Source organism: Serinus canaria, chromosome 1 (assembly GCF_022539315.1).
Source record: "Serinus canaria isolate serCan28SL12 chromosome 1, serCan2020, whole genome shotgun sequence".
NCBI lineage: Eukaryota > Metazoa > Chordata > Aves > Passeriformes > Fringillidae > Serinus > Serinus canaria.
In genome coordinates, this window is record NC_066313.1 from 8,807,208 (window position 1) to 8,829,808 (window position 22,601).

At 37.8% G+C, this 22,601-nt stretch overlaps 1 protein-coding gene across 1 annotated transcript in view; it reads left to right on the plus strand.

Moving 5' to 3' along the window:
• The window catches only part of ROBO1 (roundabout guidance receptor 1), a 294,373-nt gene that overhangs the window by 203,632 nt on the left and 68,140 nt on the right, over positions 1-22,601 (plus strand). Inside the window, exons 4-7 of the mRNA XM_050971165.1 lie at positions 5,102-5,222; positions 8,429-8,567; positions 9,808-9,935; positions 12,081-12,089. Coding sequence (XP_050827122.1) covers positions 5,102-5,222; positions 8,429-8,567; positions 9,808-9,935; positions 12,081-12,089 — 397 coding nt within the window. The remainder of the gene's footprint in view (positions 1-5,101; positions 5,223-8,428; positions 8,568-9,807; positions 9,936-12,080; positions 12,090-22,601) is intronic.

Below are 22,601 nucleotides of genomic sequence, written 5' to 3' on the forward strand. Positions count from 1 at the left end.
GGCTGTTTCTATGGTCTCATTGGGTGAAGCATCAAACACATAAAGTAATTCTGATATTTGGTGTCTTGTGATAATGCCAGTGGCTGAATAACTGTCAGCTGCCTCTGAATTCACCAAGCAATTCAGGACACTGATAACCCTTAATCCTTTGTAGATTTCCACCTTCTTGTAGTTACAGCCATTAATAATGAGCCCAGAAAAGTGGGAAAAGGAGTCTTATGGACGGACTCGAATCTGATTCTGCCTCTGATGTATGAGATTGGCAGGGGTGCCAGAAGCAGCAGCTTGAATCTATTGTCATTTTACCTACCTTAAATACTTTCTTTTTACATAAAGCCGCCTTCCTATGCATTTTGCACCTTCCTTTAGGCTGCCTTCAGGCCTGTCTGTATTGCAAAGCTGTTTTGTTGGTCTGTAGGGTAGCGGGGAACAATTGACTTGCACTTTGTCATGACAGATTTACAGCACAGGAAGACCACTTGAAAGAATGTTTCAGACTACTTTCAAATAGAATTTTTTTGTGTGTTTGATCTGGAGGAGGCAGCATGTACCTTCCTGGGGTCCCAGAGAATGGAATGGAAAGCAGGACAGACTCCTCTGTCTGAACTTTGAAGTTAAACAAGAACAAACTTTAGTCATTGTTGAAGACCTGCTCCAAACACATTTTGATGTCTAGTGTCTGATATTTAAGCATGCTATAATAGGTAGGGAAGAATATATGGGATTCACGAGGCTTGGAACAAGATACAATTTTTTTTTTTAAAAATTAAGATAGATAGTCATTTTTACTTCTTTTTGTTCAACTTTGTTCAAACTGCAAAGCTGCCTTCTACTGCTGACATTCCATGCCTGACAGCCTCTCCTGCAGTGGTGAGTTGTGATATGGATATTTTGGGATGCTAGACCAGACAGAGGGAAATGAACAAACTCCATGTTTCTTAACTAAGAAATAAAAGCTCTATTTTGTTTGGATATACCGTTGGTGGCACTATTAATTATAATTGCCTGGACTCACCTTGTACTTTGACTTTTGTATTGTTATCCATAATTAGATGGGACACTTTTAAAGCAAAAGCAGTGTCTGGCAGGTTCATATTACATGCCCACCACTTTCAATTTAGAAAATGAAAGAATATGGGTTGTACTGTAAATGATGAAAATATATAAAGTTTGTGCTATCACAATTGCAGAAACCCTGGCTATACAAAAAGAAGTCAGTATTTCACTCTCCAGTCTAAATTTGCTTTTCCTATTAATTTGTTTGCTTTTGAATTATCTTGCAACAAAGCAGATTTCATTTATTAAATAGAAACAAACTAGAAACTGAAAGAAAGTTAAAAGAAAATGTCACTCACATTTATGTTTGGACTCCCCAAGCATTTCTCTTATGGCTTCATTCTGTCTCATATTTCATACCACATTTCTGTGAAAAGTAAATGAATCACCCACATATATAAAAATATTTCATAACACAGACAGATGGGTATGGATTTATACATGCAGAAATTTACACACATATACACAACACACATAGGTATATAAAATATGGTCTCAGAATAAGATTATATGTGTGTACAGCTATTCTGAATTCTTGGTGGTATGTTGTAGAACCCTTGGGTAAGTTTTTATGGATTTGATTTATTGGCTGACTGAGTTGATTCATTATTTGTATATGATTTTTGCTGCTGGGTGGCCATAATTTACAATTCTGGACCTAGTTAACTCTGTGGGTGCCTAGAGTTTTCTGTATGAACATCTCCAACTATTGTTTAAAGAAATAAATGAAGTGGACTTGCTTGAATGAGCAATTTACTGATGAGGAGCAAAACATGGTCAGGCAGGCAGGTCACAGAAAATAGCTTTCAAAAAGTCTTTGTAACTCACCATACCATCATATATTTTCTTAGCATATATACAATAATTCATGCATCTTACAGGCAGCTGAAGATCATCTGTGAAATGCTGATCACAATCTTTTTCTCTTATTAGAATACAGTGCTATTGTTGTATTATCCTACTGGTAAATCCCTGATAGATTTGCTGGTAGGCACAGAACAAAATACTGAAGAGGCAAGAAAAGTCAAAAAGTGCCTTGGCTTCATTTTGGTATAAATGAAACATGACACTTACTTCCAGAATTAGACTTTTAGCTCTGGCAGTTAGCAAAGCCATTCTTTTCCCATGACACAACCATACCTACTAGAGCAGTGGGATAGAGCTGTTTTCTGTATCTTGTTTACTAGGAAGAAAGGACTTCTCTTGGTATTCAGTATGGTCACAACTCTTCAGGCAGTTTGGGATGTAATGGTACACTCACTGCTTGTCACTTTTGCAAATTTGCTGCTGTAAAGTCCAGCTGGTGTACTTTGGGACAAGGGCAAAAATATAAGAGCCATAGCACTCAAATCAAAATGCCTTCATTAATTGTTAAGTACATGTAGACTGTGAATAGTTGTAATTTGCAAGGTTTCATGTACTGTCTCCAAAGCTGATTTGACTGTTTACAGCTCTAAATACTGGATATGAACTTAATAAGACAAATTCAACAGTTATTCTTTATGTGTTCTACCAAATTTCACATGCATATCTTCCATTGTGTACTTAAAGTCTGTGGTCCATAGGTATTTCTGGGATTGCCTGTTGACAAGAAATACTGCACATAGCCAACATAAATTGTTCAGTTTTCATTTGCAATGTCATATTAAACTGAAGGGATTGTCCAGTCTTATTCAGATGGTGGGTACCTAATTTTTTAAAATGCAATGAAGAATTTTGGTAGTTGCCCACCAGGGGAAGTTCACTTCCTTCTAGCCATCTGTGACTGCTCCAGTTACAGACATGTGTAATTCCACATTCAGTGGTGGGACATTTTATTGTAGCTGTGTAATTTATCACAATTCCATGTGGAATAACCATCATTGTAGCGAAAGTTCTAAACCCTTCTCATGTTTTAAGGAAATCAACCAACCTAACAAAAGAAACCCCTTTGCACATACATTCAGAATTCCATCTCATGAGCACAGCCTCCTTCAGCAGGCATGTTACATCTTAGGAAGTCTGCCTCAACATCCATGAGGGGATGTTTCCTCTGCGTCTCCTTCTTTATCTAAATCTCAAATAACTTGGAAGAAAAGCAGCTTTCAATGACTTTTTAGGTTTTCATATGTTTCTGCTTTAATGCTTCTCTCCATCTACACTTTGAAGAGAGTCTTGTAGTGATTCCTGCAAGAAATTCCTAGGATTGTTTTTGCTTAAGGTTACAATTTGTGCAAGATATGCAGTTGTGTCACGTTGTGATGGATTTGAGTGGGATTTTCTTAAGTGATAAAATAACAGAGGAGCACAAGTGCTACTGAATGTCACTAGAATTTAGCCTTTGAAAGCATACACAGAAATCACTGATTTCAGTTTACATGGGTTTGAAATCATCAAATGAGTTGGCAGATTCTTGTGACGTATAAATACATTTCTTTGTTCTATCCTGTGGGGTCAGTATTTATATACATAAAAGGTATATATTTCCTTAAGTAGCTGGATATACAAATAGCCCAAAATGCAACTGAAAGTCATTCAAAATTAGGGTTTTTTTTTTTTAATCCTTTGTATACATTATTTGGAAAATCATTTCTTTCTGTGATTTAGGGACATGTAAAACAGAAATAAATACAGATAGACTTCTAGTTATAGCTTAAATCCTCTTCCCCTGCTCACCAGTTCAGGCAGTCAGCAATATAAAACTGCTTATCAGTTCTTGAAAAATGTGTGTTTGCAGGTCACCTTTATTTTTTCATTCCTCATGCCTCAAATCTCCACTGAAATTTCAGCATTACCAGCTTTCTGAATGATAAAGGACATTTCTCTTGTGCTCTCAAGCAATGAGTGCCAAAGGCAACAGAATGAAATTTGTATGCAACGCTGTCTACGCTCCATGTGTGTGTCCATTTATCTCAATAACTGACTGTCATCTTTGTGCCTGTACATCCTACAATGACAATCAGATCCCAACACTGCTCGAGATGTCAAATTTCCAGGGATAGATTTCTAGCTGCAGGCAACTGGAGCTAAATACCTCATATTGAGAACACTCTCCTCCTTGTCACTGACCACATTATAGCCTTTCATGTAGCTTCATATGTGGCTTTTATTTATTGTCTACTTCCACCCATGGCTTGAACTGCAGTGGCTTTCAAAAGTGATAGGGATTGTAAGCATATGTGCACTTCAGAATGTATTTTCTGTAATTAAGGAAGTTTCTTTGTATATCAAAGTAAAAATGGTCCATATGCAGCTGCCTGCACAAATTTTGCTGCATTTTGGTGAACTTTGCAACTTGTTCAACCATTTGGTCAATAGAATGGGAGAATAAATGCTTTTAAAGAAAGATCAGGCATTTTCATATGCATTTAATGTGCATATTATTGGAATATTGGGGGTTATTGGAATTCTGTTATCTCCCAAAAGCTGAATTTAAAATTAGGAGCAGAATGTTATTCATTTCCCAGTAAGAATATAATTGCTTCTACTCATCTGCTTATCACCGTTTAAGCTTACTTTATTTAAGGTGAAGAACTAAAGAATAAAGAATTTCCTTCACTTCCTTAAGAAATGAAAACCAAAACAAACAAAAAATTCATGAATAATAATGAGCACAACCAGCAGCAGGATAGCGTGCACATATTTCTTGTCAAGAAAAAGTAATTGCAGCACTTGATGTGAAAATGAGATTTATGTCTCATGCTAATTTTTACTCTCCACCTGATTGTATCAGTACATGGGAAGGAATTGTAGTCCTTCTGTCTTACAAGCATTAAACAGGCTGGTGAGCAGCCAGCAATACATTACACAGAATGAAGAAAAAACTAACAAGTTTCCAAATCTCAGAGATTTTAAAATACTGGTGTAAAATTAAAACACAAGCTTTTTGCATAAAAGAAGGAAATTAGACTAATAGTAATTTTTTTCCACTTTTTTTTTAATGTGATATGGAAAACCACAGATGGCTTGTTCTCTTTTATTATCTGTAACAAAACATTTTGTAAGCTATTATTTCTAAATTGATAATTCATATTGAAGTATTTTTGTTATCCTTGATTTGTCCTAGATCAGAGGAGGAAAGCTCATGATCACATACACAAGAAAGAACGATGCTGGCAAATACGTTTGTGTTGGAACAAATATGGTTGGAGAACGTGAAAGTGAAGTTGCAGAGCTCACTGTTTTAGGTAAGAATTCCTTTTAGACTCCATTGATGAAAATGTCCATCTTTTGTTTTTCCAGGTAAGCCTTTCTCTAAACATTATTCTGATCCATTTCTTTTTCAGTGCTGAACATGTTTTTTTCATGGTTGAGATCTAGTAAATAGAAGGGAGGTGATGGCTCTGCAGCTCAGCTTGGACATTTTTTTTTTTTGTATTATAAGATGCTCTTGTATTTAATGTTCAAACTGAAAATAATTCCAGTGTCCATGACTGGAGCAGTATTGTGAAATAACAAGAAAACAAAAATTAACAAGTTTAAGAAGCAGAGGCTTAGTCTTTCTTTCTTACTGGAGAGAATCAGAATTACTCTAAATTTTTATTTGGAATAATTATCCATTTATAGGAACGTGTGCTAAATGTTGTAAAACTACAACAGATCTGCTTGTTCAAGTGATCCTGTTGATAGCCTGAACATCAAAAAATATGTTTTCATTTAAGATAGCTGAACTTAGCTGAAAATTGCATGTTTTGTTGCAACATCAGGAGGGAAGCTGTAAGTCCACCTGCAGTCTCAGTATTCCATCAGCATAGCAGAATTTAGGTGCTTTTTCTTCAAAATATGTCCCTTTAAAGTAGAGGATGCTTGAGATAGCTTGATTGCTTCTGGGGGAAAAAAAAAAAAGTTGTTGCATTTTGGAATTGGATGAGACCATCCAAGCCCTGGTTCACATCACACTGGTTTCCATCACAATCCTGCTGCAGTAATAGTAGCTTGTTGGTGGTTTTTTTTTTGTTGAATTAATGTTTAAGAGCTGTCTTGTCTATCTTGGGCACTTTTATATGTCTTCCCCACATTGTTGAGCTAGGACTCAGGCAACTTGAAGACCTGTTCAGAGTTTCATGTGAAGCAGGGCTTTCCTAAATAAAAGAAGGTTTTATGTCATCTTAGAATTGTTCAAACTGAATATCCAGGAAGAAAGTGGTGTGTAACCCTTTAGAAGCTGAGGAACTTGTGCTAGGTAATTTTGGTTTTGTATAAACACTTTTGAAGCACTAGGGGAGGAAGTTTATTGTCAAATAGACTTTCAGAACTTTCAAGCAAAATCAAAACTTGAAAGTAAATTGTAATTACATGAGTAAAATTCTGGCACCAGGCTCCTATTTAACTGCACCATGTAATAACTCATCACTAGTCTGCTGCCAACCAGCTGGACTGTTTGATAACTTAGGCTGAAAAATTACTTCTCTTGCTAAGCACCTGTAAGAGGGGTGCATTGCAGGCAGAGCTCTGTCTGGCTTTTTCTTCATCTCTTGTTCCTTTCAGGCATATTTCAGATTTTCAGCCTGGGGAAACTAGCGAGGTTCTTTTCTCAAATGAGTCAGTAAGGATTTGAATGTCTTACCAGCCCGTGTCTAGAAATCTTTAAAACACCTTATTCTTTCAACTCAGACTTGGATATGCGTGAAAAAGCACAAGTAATATGCTGGCTTCATATATTAAATTTTTTCTGCATTAATCTTCTGTTTATGAGGTTTGGTTATTTAGAAGTTGAACTTTTGCTTCTAGGTCTCTGCTTTAGATCAGAGGGAGGACTGTGTGCCAGAAATTGTAATATTAGAAAGTTTCAAAGTGATCCTTGCTAAGCTTTCCTTGTATGTACCAAATAATCATGTGACAAAGATAGATTCTTAAATCAGTGCTGATTTCCCCTATCCATTTCTGCATTTGGGTAAGTGTGTTATAAATGGGCAGACAAAAACTTGTGGAAGTCCATTATTCTTCCTTTAGCAAACTGATCGGGAGAACAATGTGCCTCTTGTGGGCAGCAGTCTTGGTCTTACCAGATCAGTCTTTTTTCTCTTGCATAGCTAAGTTAAATATTCTTCCCCAAACTATTCCTACTCTGAGATTTAATTTGGATGTTCTTTTCTTACATTCAGGTTTGATTTTTTCGGCACCTACAAGAACGGGGCCAGTGTAGGGAGTTGTCTATATTTGTATCTTCTTAATTCATGGCTGGATTTATGTCTGTAGATCTCTGTTTTATTTCTCTCTTCGTGTATATGAACTCAATCTAGACCTGACAGCTTAAGGATCAACTTGCTATTTCATTTAACATTATTTCCTACCATTGCCAGCAAAGTTAAGTTTTCTGCAACACAAGTGTCCAGCTGGTCTGGACATCCTCGAGAATAAGGGAAGATTTTTTTTTTTTTTAAATAAGGTTTTGTTCAGTTCATATTTCCTTTTTGAACCATTAAGTTTTTGTAATATTGAATCTGTGTCTGCAAATCCAGAGTAATATTTAGAGCTGCTTTTCTCAAACATAAATGTGAGACATGAAGAGCATGGGATTGTCTCTTTATCCTTCTGTCTGGTTGTTTTGTACTCCTGTGAGAAATTTGTGGTGTATTTTTGGGTATTCACACTTCCTGATGATGCCAATGGCCTCAGACTGTTGCAGTTCCAGGAGGATGATATTTTTATCTTTAGTACATACAAGTCAAAACATGCAACTGCCTTCTCAACTCCCTCAGAGCTTTCACAGGTTTATATACAAAAAGTTCATATGCCTTAGGCAAAGGAACTTGCCAAACACTCTCCTGTTAAACCTTCCCAGTTCTTTTATAACCATGCTGTTGTCATCTGGTGCTGCTCTTCTAGATGGGTCATTCCTGGAATATTCCAGAAATTATTAAAACCACTTTTATCCTTGGGAGTGTGCAAACCTCACTGCAGTGCAGCCTGGCATGGAACTGACAGTATGAGTGGCCCAGCAACCTACAGCTTTGAATCCTGTTACAGGTAGAAAAGTGCATCAACACCTTTCCTGAAATTCACAGGGTTTACCAGAACAACACAGCCTGTACTGAGGTCACCTTTTTGTTCCAAAAAGTCTGAGCATAAGTGCAGCAATTAATCTGACTCTGGTGAGCCAGGACTTGGGTCATCCATGTCCTGCAATTTAAGTCAGGGATAGCAGCAGTTTTGTGAACAAAAACTACAGAGAGGACATTCTGGGGTTTTTTTGGCTTGTTTTACTCCATGGGTGCTAGTGAAAGAAAAAGTTGCCTTTCAAATGCAGCATTGGAAATCACTGCATGGAGTGCCTGCTGCTGACACCTGTGAGCAACCTCACAGAGACCCTGTGCAATCTGAACTGCTGGATTAACTGCTGGATTAACAGAACTGCTGGATTAACCCTTGTTTTCTTTTCCTTTCCCTTCAGAGAGACCATCTTTTGTGAAGAGACCAAGCAATTTGGCAGTGACTGTGGATGACAGTGCAGAGTTTAAGTGTGAGGCAAGAGGAGACCCAGTCCCTACAGTGAGATGGAGGAAAGATGATGGAGAGCTGCCAAAAGCAAGGTGCAGTACTTGCAGTTACCCTTTCTATAACATCACTTCGGTGTATGATGGGCCATTCAGTGATTGACAGCTAGAATTTCTTTGTCTTTAATACAAAAGGCCTGGCTTGATTCAATAAAACATTTCTAATTAGCACTGAGCTCTAGTTGAATTTACAAGTTATGTTGAAACTTAATACCGACCTGTTTCCAAGCTTTTGTTGTGACAACACATGACAAATATAACATAAAACAACCATGTGCAGCCAGTAGTATCAGATACAGAATAATTCTTCACCTGAAGAGTCTTCCATGATTAATAAAAGTTTTTGAGAATGTATAACAAATAGTAAAAAAGATTACAACATCAAGAAGAATATATTGGAATTGCAATTGATGTAAAATGTAGTCTGGCAATGTAGAAAGCTGTCTGGGTTATACAAGTTTTTGTTGCTAGGTTTCCAATGAACTTCTCTTTTGTTATTGCTGTAATTCAGGCCAAAAATTAAAACACACTATTAAAAATAAACACATCCTGTGATGGATCGATAATGAGAAAGATTAAATACTTATTTACTTATTTGAAATCCTAATTATCAGGTTAAAAAACTTTCAGGGAGTGGACTGAAAGAAGAAACACTCTACAGGGTTGGATTTGTTGGCTGGCCACTTACTTTTTAAATACAGCTTCTTGGTAATGTAGTCTATAGCTGCAATAAAAATTATCATTTTTAGGAGAAAAATCTACTTACCATAAATAGAAACACATTGACTGCATTTTACGTAAAAGAGAGAAAGGTGATGAAGGGAAAGAAATTGGTAAAAGGCCACATTGTCCTTTAGGAAAAAAAGGGAAAAAAAAAGAATATATTGTGATTTATCTTGACTTTCAAGCAATTCTGATCTTCTTGTGAGCAATATTTTCTTTTCAACCGTATTAAAAAAATCTGTCATTCAGATGGAGAATAATAAGTATTGTTATAATTACTTGTAAAAATAAGTCTATCAAATAAAATTTTCTGCATTAGGGCTTTGTAATTGTGTGCAAATAATATCAGAATAAGGTTTTCAAATACTTGGGTATATTTTGGTTTTAAAACTTTATTTTGCATTATCAATTTATGAGTATCTATACTTTTGTTTTTCCTTGTGGGAAATACAGAAATAAGAATATTTTTAGAGCAAATCTCCCACGTTTTTACCCTTTACTGAAATTGTACAAAGTTCTGTTATTCATTGTTAACTACTATGTATATTTAAAGATACGAAATCCGTGATGATCATACCTTGAAAATCAGGAAAGTTATGGCAGGAGACATGGGATCATACACTTGTGTTGCAGAAAATATGGTTGGAAAAGCTGAGGCATCAGCAACTTTAACAGTTCAAGGTAAGAATGTTTCTTTGCAAAGAATGAATTTGAATAAAGTTGTACTAGAATAAGTTGTTTTTTTCTTTGTACAACAACTCCAGAGATAAAAAAAATAGAGAAAATATAAATTTGCCTTGAGTTGTATTCTGAAGAAATGGAAGCACTTCACATGTAAGATTTTTTAAGCAGTCTTTACAATGCTGGAATGGGGAACTGAGTATGTTTTGAATTTCAGTTCTTCAAGTTCAGAATCAAGTCACTTCCAATCTTTGTATCTGAAACACAGAAAGAAGAAAGACAGTGTTACTAAGCTGCATTGTTTTAATTCAAAAAGAAAGAGTTGCAAGTTCAAGTATCTGCCAAGTTTTTTCAATTAAATATGGTAGAGAAGCAGTGAATGATAAATCTGTTTGTGTATCTTTTAATACACTGACCCAGACCACTGGAATTCCTGTTGCTTTTTCATTATGAAAGCGTATCCTAGCACTACTGTTTCTTTGTAAGATAAAAATTCAGTGGAACTCAGTGAACTAATATGTATAAAAATCCTTCACTGCCTTTATATACACAATCCAGATGTTCACTGTTCAGATAATCCCTCTCTTCCTTTCCTGGCTAGCAGACAGGCAATGATGTCATCCTGATGCTTTTTTCTGGGCGCTGATGGTCTTTCTGTCCTTTTCTCTGTTCAGTGGGAATTAGTCATTACGGAGTTCTGGGGAAGTGTAGGATTAAAAGTATTTTATTTGGTAACAGACCTCTGTTTTGACACATTTACTGTAACAGGAAAGGTCTTGTCCTGAACCTACTCTCCTTTTTCTACCAGAAACATTTGGTGTCCCTCTGTTAGGAAAGTATTGAATTCTTTTGTTGAAACTCTCATAAAACCAAGAATTTTGAGATGTTCTGCTTTGTTTGTCACCATGATGCTTATACGTCAAAACTCATACCTTATGTTTATAAAATAACCAGCTCTCATGCTCAGTGTTGGAGAATAAAGGATAAACTTGTGAGCAATAAGCACAGTTGATCCAAAGGAAAAAGACTGAATTATTTCTTAAATAATGATTTGTTCTGAAGATCACATCCTAAATCAATTGTTAATCCTGTAAAATTAAAAAAATCCTATTAAGAAAATTTGCTTTAATGACTGTTTGATCAGTTAAATTTCTGGAAATAAACTCTTGGTAGCCCTAATAATTCATAGTCCTATTCAAAATAATAAATAAAAACATACTTGAAATCCCATTTAGCTTAATGATGCTAATGGATATAAAATGACCTAAGTATGTAGATGTTAGAAATTGAATGAGATCTTTTTGACAATAAACTGGTATTTTTAAAGAAAGAGATCATAGCCTAAGTCCTGATTCATCAAGATCCTAATTTTTAAGTGTTTGTATTGCGAGGTAGATATTTACAGTGTGGCAGCTTTGCTCTGAGGATATTGTTATGGGATAATTTGTTTCCCAGTGTGAATGGATTACCTCCTGAGCCATTTGTCTGCACTAATGTCTTCATAGGAGGGATTGATGTGAGAAACTGTAATGTGCAGGGACAATTTGTAGTTGGTAATGAAATAAATTATGACCAAAATCCATTTATTAGCGTATCCAAGAGACCAAGTTTTATGGGAGGGGAAAAAAATACTCCTCTAGCAAATGGATTTTCCATTCAGATTTTTTCACAATTTTCGTCCATTTTCTGCCTTCTCCTTTTTTTCCCTCCTCTCTTCTTCACTTGTTAAAACATGTTTGTTTTTTTCCCTAAAGGGTCAGCTTTTTGACTATGCTCTATCTAGAAAAGTAGACTGATCTTGTTTCAGTACTAAAATAAGATTGCTCTGACTGTTTGTGGACACACAGCTCTTTGAATTTTTTTGTTGGTACATTGCTTTTTTATGATTTTATGGGGTTTTTTTTCTGCATGATTCAAGGAATCCAACTGGCAACTCTTTTCTGCACTTTTGGTTATCATCACATGATCTGTTGACTGTAGAGTTTAGTAAATGTGTGTTCTGCAGTGCCAAACTGAGTTATTTTTGTTGCCTGTTTGTAAACAGAGGGCTGCACTGCCAATCACAGCTTCAGACATTACAGCTGCCACTGTGCAGGCATGTTAAATTCAGCAAAGGGCAAGGAGGGGGCTTGGCGTGGGTTTGAGTGGGTTCGGGTTATTTGTGGAGCTTTGGTTTGGGTTTTTTCCTCTTCAGTATCTCAGCAACAGGCTGTGGTATTCCTGTGCCAGACTGTGTGCCAGAGGAGGACTATGAGAGCTGTCAGTGGTGACCCAAGACGTGTGTCCATGAGAGATGGGGACTGTCCCTTCCCTGACCAGTGTCTGCGCAGCGGGGCTGTGGCAGGGAGTGAAACGTGGCAGGGCTGCCAGCAGTGCTCTTCAGGGCCTCGGGGTTGGCAGCACTAAGAAAGGGATTTATCTTTTTCTCTGCTCATCATTTCCACTCACACCATGGCTGACCCCAGCGTGCTGTCTCCTGTGGAGGGTTATCTGGGCCACTAAAAGGTGGAGCGTGCAGCACCAGGGCAATTGAGATACGCAGCTGTCGGGGAGGTGTGCATGGGAGGTGGTGAACAGCTGTCCTGGGTCTCTCAGGGAGCTGCCCTGGGTCCCACAGGAGCCTTTCCTCCTGCTCACCTCTGCCTCCTGCCTGATGCATTCCCTGTTTTGGGAATGCTCGGGAATGCTGCACAGCCCCAGCGCTGCCTCTGAGCTGGGAGCCAGCCCAGGCCAAGTCCCTGGACTAGGAGCTGTCAGCTCAGATAGTTCAGCTCTCCCTCTCTCTCTGTGTAATAAGCTGTTAGCTGTAGAAAATACAAGAGAGGGGAGGGAATATCAGTTCCATTTTTATGTTCTTCCTGCTCATGGCACTGGTGTCACAGATGCTGGTTATTGGAATCACTGTTTTCCTCTGTACAGGCTCCTAACTTTGGGGGCCATAAGTGTTTTCTGCATGCAGATGTTGTATTCTTACTGTGACTTCAGCCATGTTCATAAACCAAATTTGGAGTTCTGTATTGACGTAGTGAAGTTTGAACTCTTCCTTTAGTGTTTTACTCCTGCAGCTTAGAAGCATTTCCATCCCTAAAACTGTCAAGTTATCTTATTGTCTCCTTGGAAAATTAAATAGTTAAGGAAATGTAATCCTGATGTTGTTTCCATATACCTAAAATTGGAGAGTTCTACCCTCTGTTTTCATTTTGCAGCAATGTGTACTGCATCTGCAAGGCATCCAGAGACATTGCTAAATACATGTGGAAGCATTTCATTCAGGAGATGATTAATTATTAAATAAATACCTCAGTCAGTACATAATGCCAGGAAGCAGCCCAGAGTACAATACATTATATTTTGCCAACACATTATATTTCACCAAGTAGCTGATGTACTTCAGAAAAGGAAAGAAATTGCCCAAAAAATGGCATCACTGGAACCAGTGGACTTCTCTCTTGCTCTAGCACTAAGCAAGCTGGATATATTTATTGTATTTATATTATATTGTATTTGATACAAATGCAAGATGCATTTCATGTTTTGTGTAGGTTTTTATTACGTGACTTGCTTAGTTTTATGCCTCAAAGCAAGAGTGTAGAAAATAAAATATTATCTATTTCATTACTACATATATAATTGAAAACAATGTTCCTAAGACACACAAAATTACCAAAAATGCATACTTCAGAACTTCAGTACTAAGAGAAAATTAGTTTTACCATTAATGCAAATGGAAGCAGGGTATCTTCAAGAATCAGCAAATCTCACATTTAACCAGGAAAATGCTCTCAAGCAAATCTAAGAACCAAATGTTTTACATATTCTCACCTACTTCCTTTTGCTTTGCTGCCATTTGCAGTACTTAATTTGGCTTTTTTGACATCTAATTTTGTAATAAGTTTATAATTTCTGGTGAAATGAGCTGTTCTCTCTGAAACACCCCAGTGTAAGTTAGGGCTCCAGTGGCAGCTCTGATCTGCAGCTGTCCAGGAACCCTCACAGCATGGCAGTGTAGGTGAGACTCAGCAGGATTTAGGAGCAGCAGCTCAGCTGGCTTCAGGATTCACAAGGGTGACCCCAACACTGATTGTGGGTGACGGTGGTCACTCAGCAGCAGATTGGTAGTGAACAGAAATATTTTGAGTTCTTCTTAGCTCTCCCTACTCAAGCAGTGGCTCTGGAGGAGGAGTGCAATACTTGGTACAGAGCCCTGCCTAAACTACACCTAAACCTGCTGCAGCAGTGACTGAACTGTAACATGTAAATTTTGCCATTCAAAGGCACTGAGCACATTCAGCGTTATCTGTTTGGCAGGAAAAAAGAAGAATTCCTATGGAAATTGTAGCGGCCAGTTCATATTTTACAGTGGCAGTCTCTGATACCAAGCCTTTTTAGATTAGGATGTCTTTAATTTTAGGGTTAACAGAGCTTGTCTGCAAGGTAGATAGAGAGTGGAACTTTTGATAAGTGACTCCTGGCTGTGATTTTGCTGTAGAGTCAACTGACAAGGAAATTTAATCTGAAAAGGTGGCACATGCTTTAGGTCTGGAATTTCCTCCTCCTTCCACCTCCTCTTTGTGCAAGGTAGCTTCAAGGCACACAGTAAAAGACATCTATTTGATAAGGTTTCTGGGAAGGGCTGCAAATACCACTCGGAATATAAAGGAATAGGATTTGCTCTTTCATCTGTCTGATACCATATAAATATTTCCACTGTGTCAGGCTGCTGGTACACATTATAAGTTGGCTGTAAATGTAACTGCATTAAGCATTAAAACAGCAAAGACAAAATTCAGAATTTTATGGGATTACAGAAATGCTGTTGAGCAATTGCTGTACAGCAGTTATTATGCATTGCAGTGAACCCTTCACAGACTCAGGGCTGAATTTAACCCCTGGAATTTTAAAACTAGTATTTGATTTAGGTCTGAACTTGTCTTCATGTCCTCTCTTTAAATCAGTATTTCTTCCTTTGAAAGAGCTGTTTTGATGCAGTAGTCTGCCTTCAGTCCCTTGAAAAAGGAAGGAAAAATAATGATTGTCCAATGAACTTAAGGATTTTTTTAATTAGTAAACTTTTGGCAGGAGGCATGAAGGAGGCCATCTCCTGTGATTTCAATAGCTTAAAGAGCCCATTTCCCCCTTAATGACTGCAGTAAACTCTGATAACATGTCAGATTTCTATCAAGGATCTGAGGAGTTTGACTGCCACCAATTTCTGGTGAAAGAATAGAAATCTTAAAAGCTAATCAGCAGGAAATGAGAAAAATGTCTGAAGAGGAGATTAGAGCCCTGAAGGTTCTTGTCTTACTGATGCAACTGATGAACACTAAGATTCCTGAAGCATTTCTAAAATATGGATAAAAGAAGCAATCTGTAAGTGTTTTAGTAAATATCTGCTTCCATGGGTTTTAAGTGCTAAGTGGATGTTGGCTTGGTTTGGTCTGATTTGGTTTGGTTTGGTTTTTAACATAGAATCTCACAACACTGACAACAGTATTTTACAGGAGAATAACACAGAAAAACTTCTGAGATTCCTTAATCCAGTTTGGTACTTTAAAACAAGGATTTGAGACAGATGTTTTTAAGCATGTAGAACAGGCATCCAAATAATTTGGAGAAACATTATTACAGAAATAAGTTGAAGTTGGAGTCTTTTTACTGCTGAAAGGGGTTTATTTACTGTACAGTTGTCAAAAATTGTGCATTTTAATCACTCAGTGCAGAGAATTGAAGCAAGTAGGTTTGTGTAGCATACTTCAGCACTCAGTGCCTGAAATTTCCTAAATCCCATGGCTGTGGAAAAAGCAATTGTTTTTGTATCAGGTTTCACTGCTGCAGACTTACTGTGACTGCTGTTCTAAAGATAACATTTCAATAATTCTTTCTTTGGAATAAGCAAAGTAGAACTTTACTACAAGTTGTATAACTTGAGGATTTTTGGGTTAATGAATAAATCAGAGTGCAGGGAATAATAATTTTAATTGGTTGTTCAGCAAACAGTACTTCTGCTATACATTCATTCTGAAATAAACATCAGCTTTAATAAATTATGCTGAAAATCTGTAAAAAGGTATGAGACACTTTATTTTTGCCTAGTTCATAGCCTGTGAGTAATACAGTGATGCAGTACAGTCCCTTGCTTTTGTTAGTTTACTTGCATCAGTAATTTCTGAATTGGTCTCAAGGAATTTAAAAATGCTGAATAACAGTGCATTCAAACATAATTTTGATAAGCTGTTTTGAGTACCATTTGTTTGTACTCCATCAACAAATGTTGGTTGTGTTTTGTTTGAACACTAAAATGCTTTGTTGCTAGGTGCTGAACAGCACTTAAGAACTAGTAATAAAGAATTTTTCTGTCTTTATATGTGGACTTGATTGCCTTGTAGGCTCAATATCAAAATCTTCCAGTATAAGAAAAAAAAATTCCTTGTTCAGGGTGAACTGTTATATATAAATTATCATTTTCTGCAGGAGGTATTTGCATGCTTCTCTTGTCCTATGACCACACGCTAATTCCCAAAGTTTGGGATGACTTTGTTTTTACCCTTCTAAGTATGAAATAGGATGACAGGACACAGAAACAAAAACAAAGTCCTCATCTGGATGGATGAGGTTGCTTGTTTTGTTCTCATAAATGTTCCATGCTCTCTAAACACAGGACTGGCAGGGATTCTGTTCTCTTTTTGTCTCTCTCTGGCCAATGAGAGCCCACTTAGGACTTGCACCTCCTCATATTAGAAAGCTGCTCTCTGTTTTGACACAGTTAAGGTCACACATTGGGTCTCAGTACAGAGCAGGGAATCGCCTGAGAGTTCTGGTTTTGGCCAGTCATCCACCAGCAAGGTCTGATGGCCCTTTCAGTCTGCCAGCAACTTTTGATAGCATTGTCATCTTTTGACAGAGAACTGTATGAAAACCAGGCCAAGTGTCCCTGAATGTTTTAGTTTTATTTTATTTTTGCAGAATATCCTTATTTCCTAAAGCATCTTGTTCCCATTTCTGCCTCAATGACAGTAAAAATTCTTGGTACATGGGGGATAGTCTGGCTTGCATAGAATTCTTACACATTGTAATTTTTGCTGCCTGTAATTAAATTTTGTTAATATGTCACAGTTACCTTCCTGTTAACATTATTGAAACATAAGTTGGGATGTTAGTGTAGACTTGGTTGTATCTGTGTGGGGGGTATGGCAGCCCCATGAGAAGAAATCCAGGTTTCTTTCAAAATAATACATTTCACTTGAGAGTATTCCTCACTGAGTACTACATGCCCAAACCAACATTTTTTAATGATCACAAGTTAAAGCACTGCAGAGATTTATTGTCCTTCCATTTTTAGTGTGTGTTGGTATCCATTGATCACGGGCCTTGGCCACTTTTCACAAATAGCTTTAACTTGTTATAAGAAGGTTGCTATGGATTTCAAGTTCTCCTTTCCAAGAAGTACTCTGTGCTATCATAAACAGCTGGGGTAAAAAATCCCACTCAGTTTCCTTTTCAGTACTACTATCTTCAACTGTAAGTCGAAAAATGCAGTAGGAAGCTCCTAAGAATTCTTCAAATAGTATCTATCTATCATAATCTTTTTGTACTTTTGCACAGTTTATTTAAAATCCATCCTTTTTCACTGTTTTAAAAGGCTTTAGTATAAATATTTGTAGCCACAACTACTTAGATTGCAGCAGTGCCTAAAATTACCTCAGTTCATTTAAAACACGGGGGAAGACAACTCTTCTCTGAAAAGAGAAGCCTGGGAAACAGGACTTCACAGTGTACCACATTACTCTAGTTTTTAAATAGATGGAATTAGACTCATCATAAGAGTGCTCTCTAAATTATCTTTGGTTTATAGTGTGGATTAGGAGGATCCAGAGCAAGGAAGGAGGAAGTTAGACTGGGAGAGGAACTTCTGGAAAATCTTAAATCCCCCTCTCTCCCTCCCTGTCTTCTACCCTCCATATTTCAGATTTCTCTTTGTCACCTCAAGGCAGTGACTACAGGATTTATACACATTTTAAACTGTGTAGTACATGTATTTACCTGAGAAGTGCTACCTTTAAATCTGCATTGTAAAGCCTTTTTCCACATTTTTTATTGTAGAAATCTTCATTGAATCCTGCAAGAGGATAGATTCTGATCTATCTCCACTTTTTCCTAGTATCAGTTGCAAAGCAAAAAGTCTCATATGAGTACATTTCACACACTGTTGTCTTCCCACAAATTTTTGCTGTGGATTCCACACACATACAGACAAACACGCACTCTTGTGTAGCCCTTTTCATCTTGATTTTTTAAAGGGAAAATTCATTACCTTCTTCAAATGAGACTTTATATAATTACACAACTGATACACAGCTGAAACAGAGCCAGATTTTACTGTCCAGCCTCTTGAACCAGAGTTGAGGGAAGAAACACCTCTCAGCTTAAACTAAATCTCAGAATGGCCAGAAATCCATAAGGAGTGAATGCCATTTGGTCTTGAAATGAGAATAGCACCCAAGCAGGAGGTTTGATAAATGCACAGATCTTGTGGTGTTTATCAGCAGAGGATGGAGTTTAAACCACCAAGGAGAGGAAGAAGCTTTGAGACATTTTAGTGCCAATAGGGGAAACAGCAAGGTCTCAAAAAATTGCTTGTTTCTCCCACTGCTAAGGTGGGAGAAGGCACATTCCTACTTGCTGCAGGATGGAGAAACATTGATTTTGAATCCATGGTGCTTGAAGCTCACCTCTAGAATTGATTCTGGAGTTGGTGATGTTGAGCTGCCAGGCTGCATGTGTTATATCCATATTTAGGGTGTTCCAAAGCCTTACCCTGGCCTGTGTCTCTCCCTGGTATGTGCAGCAGCTCCAGAGGCTCTGACATTTCCAAGGCTGGGTCTGTCCTGTCAGCACCAAGGAGTGACACGTGCCTTTTTTCCTGCTCAGACCACTTTCCCCTGGAGCACATCAGCTCTCCTGAGTGCACAGAGGCGCCAGCTCTTTTCCTTTCTTTGGGTTTCATGTCCAGAGGCACAGGCTAAATCCAGCCTGCCAGGCATGTGCCGTGTGCTGGGAATGAGAGCATATATCCTGCCCTGCATGGTCAGAGGCAGTGTCAGGATGATGTGGCCACCAAGTTTCCAGACTGGAGGAAGTGCACAGTGACAAGTGCAGGTGGCAGTCCCTCAGAGAGTGGCACTTTTTGTGCAGGGCATAAACTCCAGCCAGCCTGTTTCTCTGTTACTGCCCAGAATATGCTGTGGTTTAACCTCAGCTGACCACAGGACCACACAGCCCCTCAATGCCTCTCCACCAAGTGGGATGAGGAGAAGAATCTGAAAAAAGAATAGCAAGCGAACAAACAAATAAAATCCAGAAATCTGTGGGTTGAGACAAGAACACTTTAATAATTGAAACAGAGTAAAAAATGCTAATAATAATGATGATAACAAAACCAGTAATAGTAATGAAGAGAGAGAAAAAAAATCCCAGAGAAACAAGTGAGGCACAGTACAGTTGCTCACTACCTGCTAAAGGACAACCAAGCTGAGGAGTGATCAGCAGCTCCCACCCAGTTATCACCAGTTTAAATACTGGGCAATATATTTTATAGCACACAACATCCCTTTGGCCAGGTTCAGGTCAGCTGTCCCAGCCACGCTCCCTCCCAGCTTCTTGTGTCCCTCCTCACTTGGCAGAGCATGAGAAGTCCTTGACTTGGGATAAGCACTGCTCAGCAACAACCAAAACATCAGTGTGTTATCAACATTATTTTCATACTGAATCTAAAACTCAGCACTACACCAGCTACTAAGAAGAAAAATTAACTTTATCTCTGCCAAAACCAGGGCAACCTGATTGGTTTTCAGTGTTCAGGCAGAAGAGGGAATGTGAAGCAATTGCAAACAAAACTAAATAAATACAAATTTTAAAAAATTACAAAACTCTTTGAAAGTGTGTTGAGGAAAGCAGCATCTAATTGATACTGAGATTTTCCCCATGTTCACTTTTCTGTCTGTGAAACGGAAGCATTTTTTTAGGTTTTACTAATTCTAAAGGTGGTCTTAATATCAGAACTATTTTTCCAACTAGTAAGTCACCTGTTTTTGTCTTAATTTCATTCTTCACATTACAATGATAGAAAACTTTTTTTTTTTTTTTTTTTTGTTTCCAATCAATTTTTTATCTTCTGGGGTTTGGTAAATTTGAAATTACTGTAGTCGCTTGTTCCTTTAAATGTAAGAAGGGCTTATCTGACAAATCAGCAGCAATCTAAAACAGAATTTTTCCACTCATTATAAATACAATAAACCACCATCACTCCCTTGCTGGGGGTTTGGAGTTACAAGTCATCACTTTTGATTTGAGACGTCAAAAATCTCATGTAAACATTTTACCTCAGCGCTGTGGCTGTGGCGTGCTTGGCGCCAGACTGTGAGATTTTCCTCAGACATTTGTGCTGCTCTGTGTCAAACTTGGTGCTCTGGGACCATGCACTGTGAAAGCATTCAGGGTGAGTAAGGGTGGCCCAGGCTTGTCCCACATGAATGTGAACTCCAGCAGAAAATCCAGAAAAAATTGTGTGTATGTGTATTTATACCTCAGGAAGTGACAGCTGAAAACAGAGAGTCCAGGGAGGATGAAAAGTGATATACTCCAGTTCTTTTGTACTGTACCTGGTGTTGTTTTCCTGCATTTTTCACAGGCTGAAGCCAGGAGGCAGCTGAATGGCAGCATTTATATCTTTTTCAGGACAAGAGATTCAGGCTTTTGTTTATTTCTCAGTTGAAAGTGATACTTCCCACAAATGACTGTAGAGAGATGTGCATATCAAGGATATTGAGAGTTTCAGATTGCTTTGATAAGAACAAATAGCCTACAAATCACCAGATAGGAAATGGAACATGGCACATTGTCTTAAACTATCTCCCTTAATAATAGTTTTTGCAAAACACCAACATAAATATCTGGTAGTCATGTTGCAGGGAGGTATTCAATGGTCTTCATTTAGATATTTGAACATAAAAAGTGTTTCATTAGATTTCAGAGTTTAGCAGGATTAGAAATAAAATACATTTTGGAATAGAAAACGTTGGGAGCTTTTTGCAGAGTTTTTGTTTGGAATTATTCAGGATTTCTTGTTAGTTTGTTTTTTAAGGTGTGAAAAGTCAGAGTTTGAGCAGTTTGCTAAACATAATCAGACTCTTACATCTCCTCTACATGTGCCTGTAGTACCCAAATTTTCTATACCCACACATTTCAGATAGAGGTCACAAACTGTGGGTTTCTCACCAGTTTGTTTCACATGAAGATGACAAACAGCTGAGTTTCAGCTCCCTGACAGATAACACAGCAATCTCCGTGCTGTCTCTCTTGTTAGCTCTGCAGTTTCTCCCCTCTCATTGTTTAGTCTGTACATGGACAATCCCAGTGGAAATTCCAGCTTCTCACTCCACTGTCTACTCCAGCACATCTGCTCATCCTCCTGTCCCATCTCCTACCACTTCATTCCTACAGGCACATGCCATCTCTGATTTATTTCACTTGAACTGGGATTAATGTATCACAAAATTACTTGAAAGGAATCTGAATTTCATGGTGACTGCCATTTTCTAGATTAGTTATAATGGCAAATTATTTATACAGAAGCTAAAGTTTGGATATGAGCTTGATTGTTGTGTGTAATTATTAACCTGAAAATTGGGATTGTTTAATTTCTCTGGTGTAGAGTTATACTTTCTTGCTTCTTTTATAATAACTTCTATTAGTGTCCAGCAGTACTTGAAGACCTGAAGATTTTTTTTAAAAAACAATTAAAAGTGAAACACATTGAGCTTCAATGAAAAGTGTTCAACTTGTGGCAGTTAAATAACAGGATATCTTCCAAGCACCTGGAAGATATTTGTAAATAGTATAGTGAGAACAATAATTAATGAGTATTAAATATGGTGACAAAATACTCTTTAGTAGATAAGTACCACCTTGGATCTCAAGATTTCAAAAGCATCTTATTAGTATACATAAATTAAAATGTCTATAAGTTTACTCCTTTTGAGATAGATAATTGCTACCAAGCTATCAAGAGTGGTGTACTTGAAGCTTTTAATTTGCCTAATGGCAGACTAAGAAACGGATGCAATGCTGTAATATTTTATTCTAAATATGAGGAAACCAGTGGGTTCTAGAGAAACACTAGATCAAAATTTGCCTTCACCTCTGTGAGGAGAGCTACAAAATGTGTTTTTCTGAGATGTAGTCATTGCACACAGCTTGTTCAGGTCTCATGAGACCCCAGGGTGAGACAGACCCAGGCTCATCCCAGCAGTGCATGGAGGGAGCCCAGGAAACCAATGGATTTAAGCTGAAACAAGGCAGATTGAGGCTGGGTATGAGAAGGCATTTCTCCACTGGCTGGGCAGACAAGCAGCAGAGTGGGCTGCTAGAGTCTGTGCATTGTTATTCTTTGCAATGTTTCAGGCCCTGACTGGATCAAGCCCTGACTGACCCTGTAGCTGACCCTCTTGAGCAGGAGGTTGGAATGGAGACCTCTGAGGTTGCTTCCAACCTGATTATCATTTGAACCTACAAAACAACATCTGTCAAATGTAATAGTTGCTCCATTAACATCTGGCAACTGTACTGGGCTGTAGTTTAAGTCCTAAAACTGCAAATTCCTACTCCTGT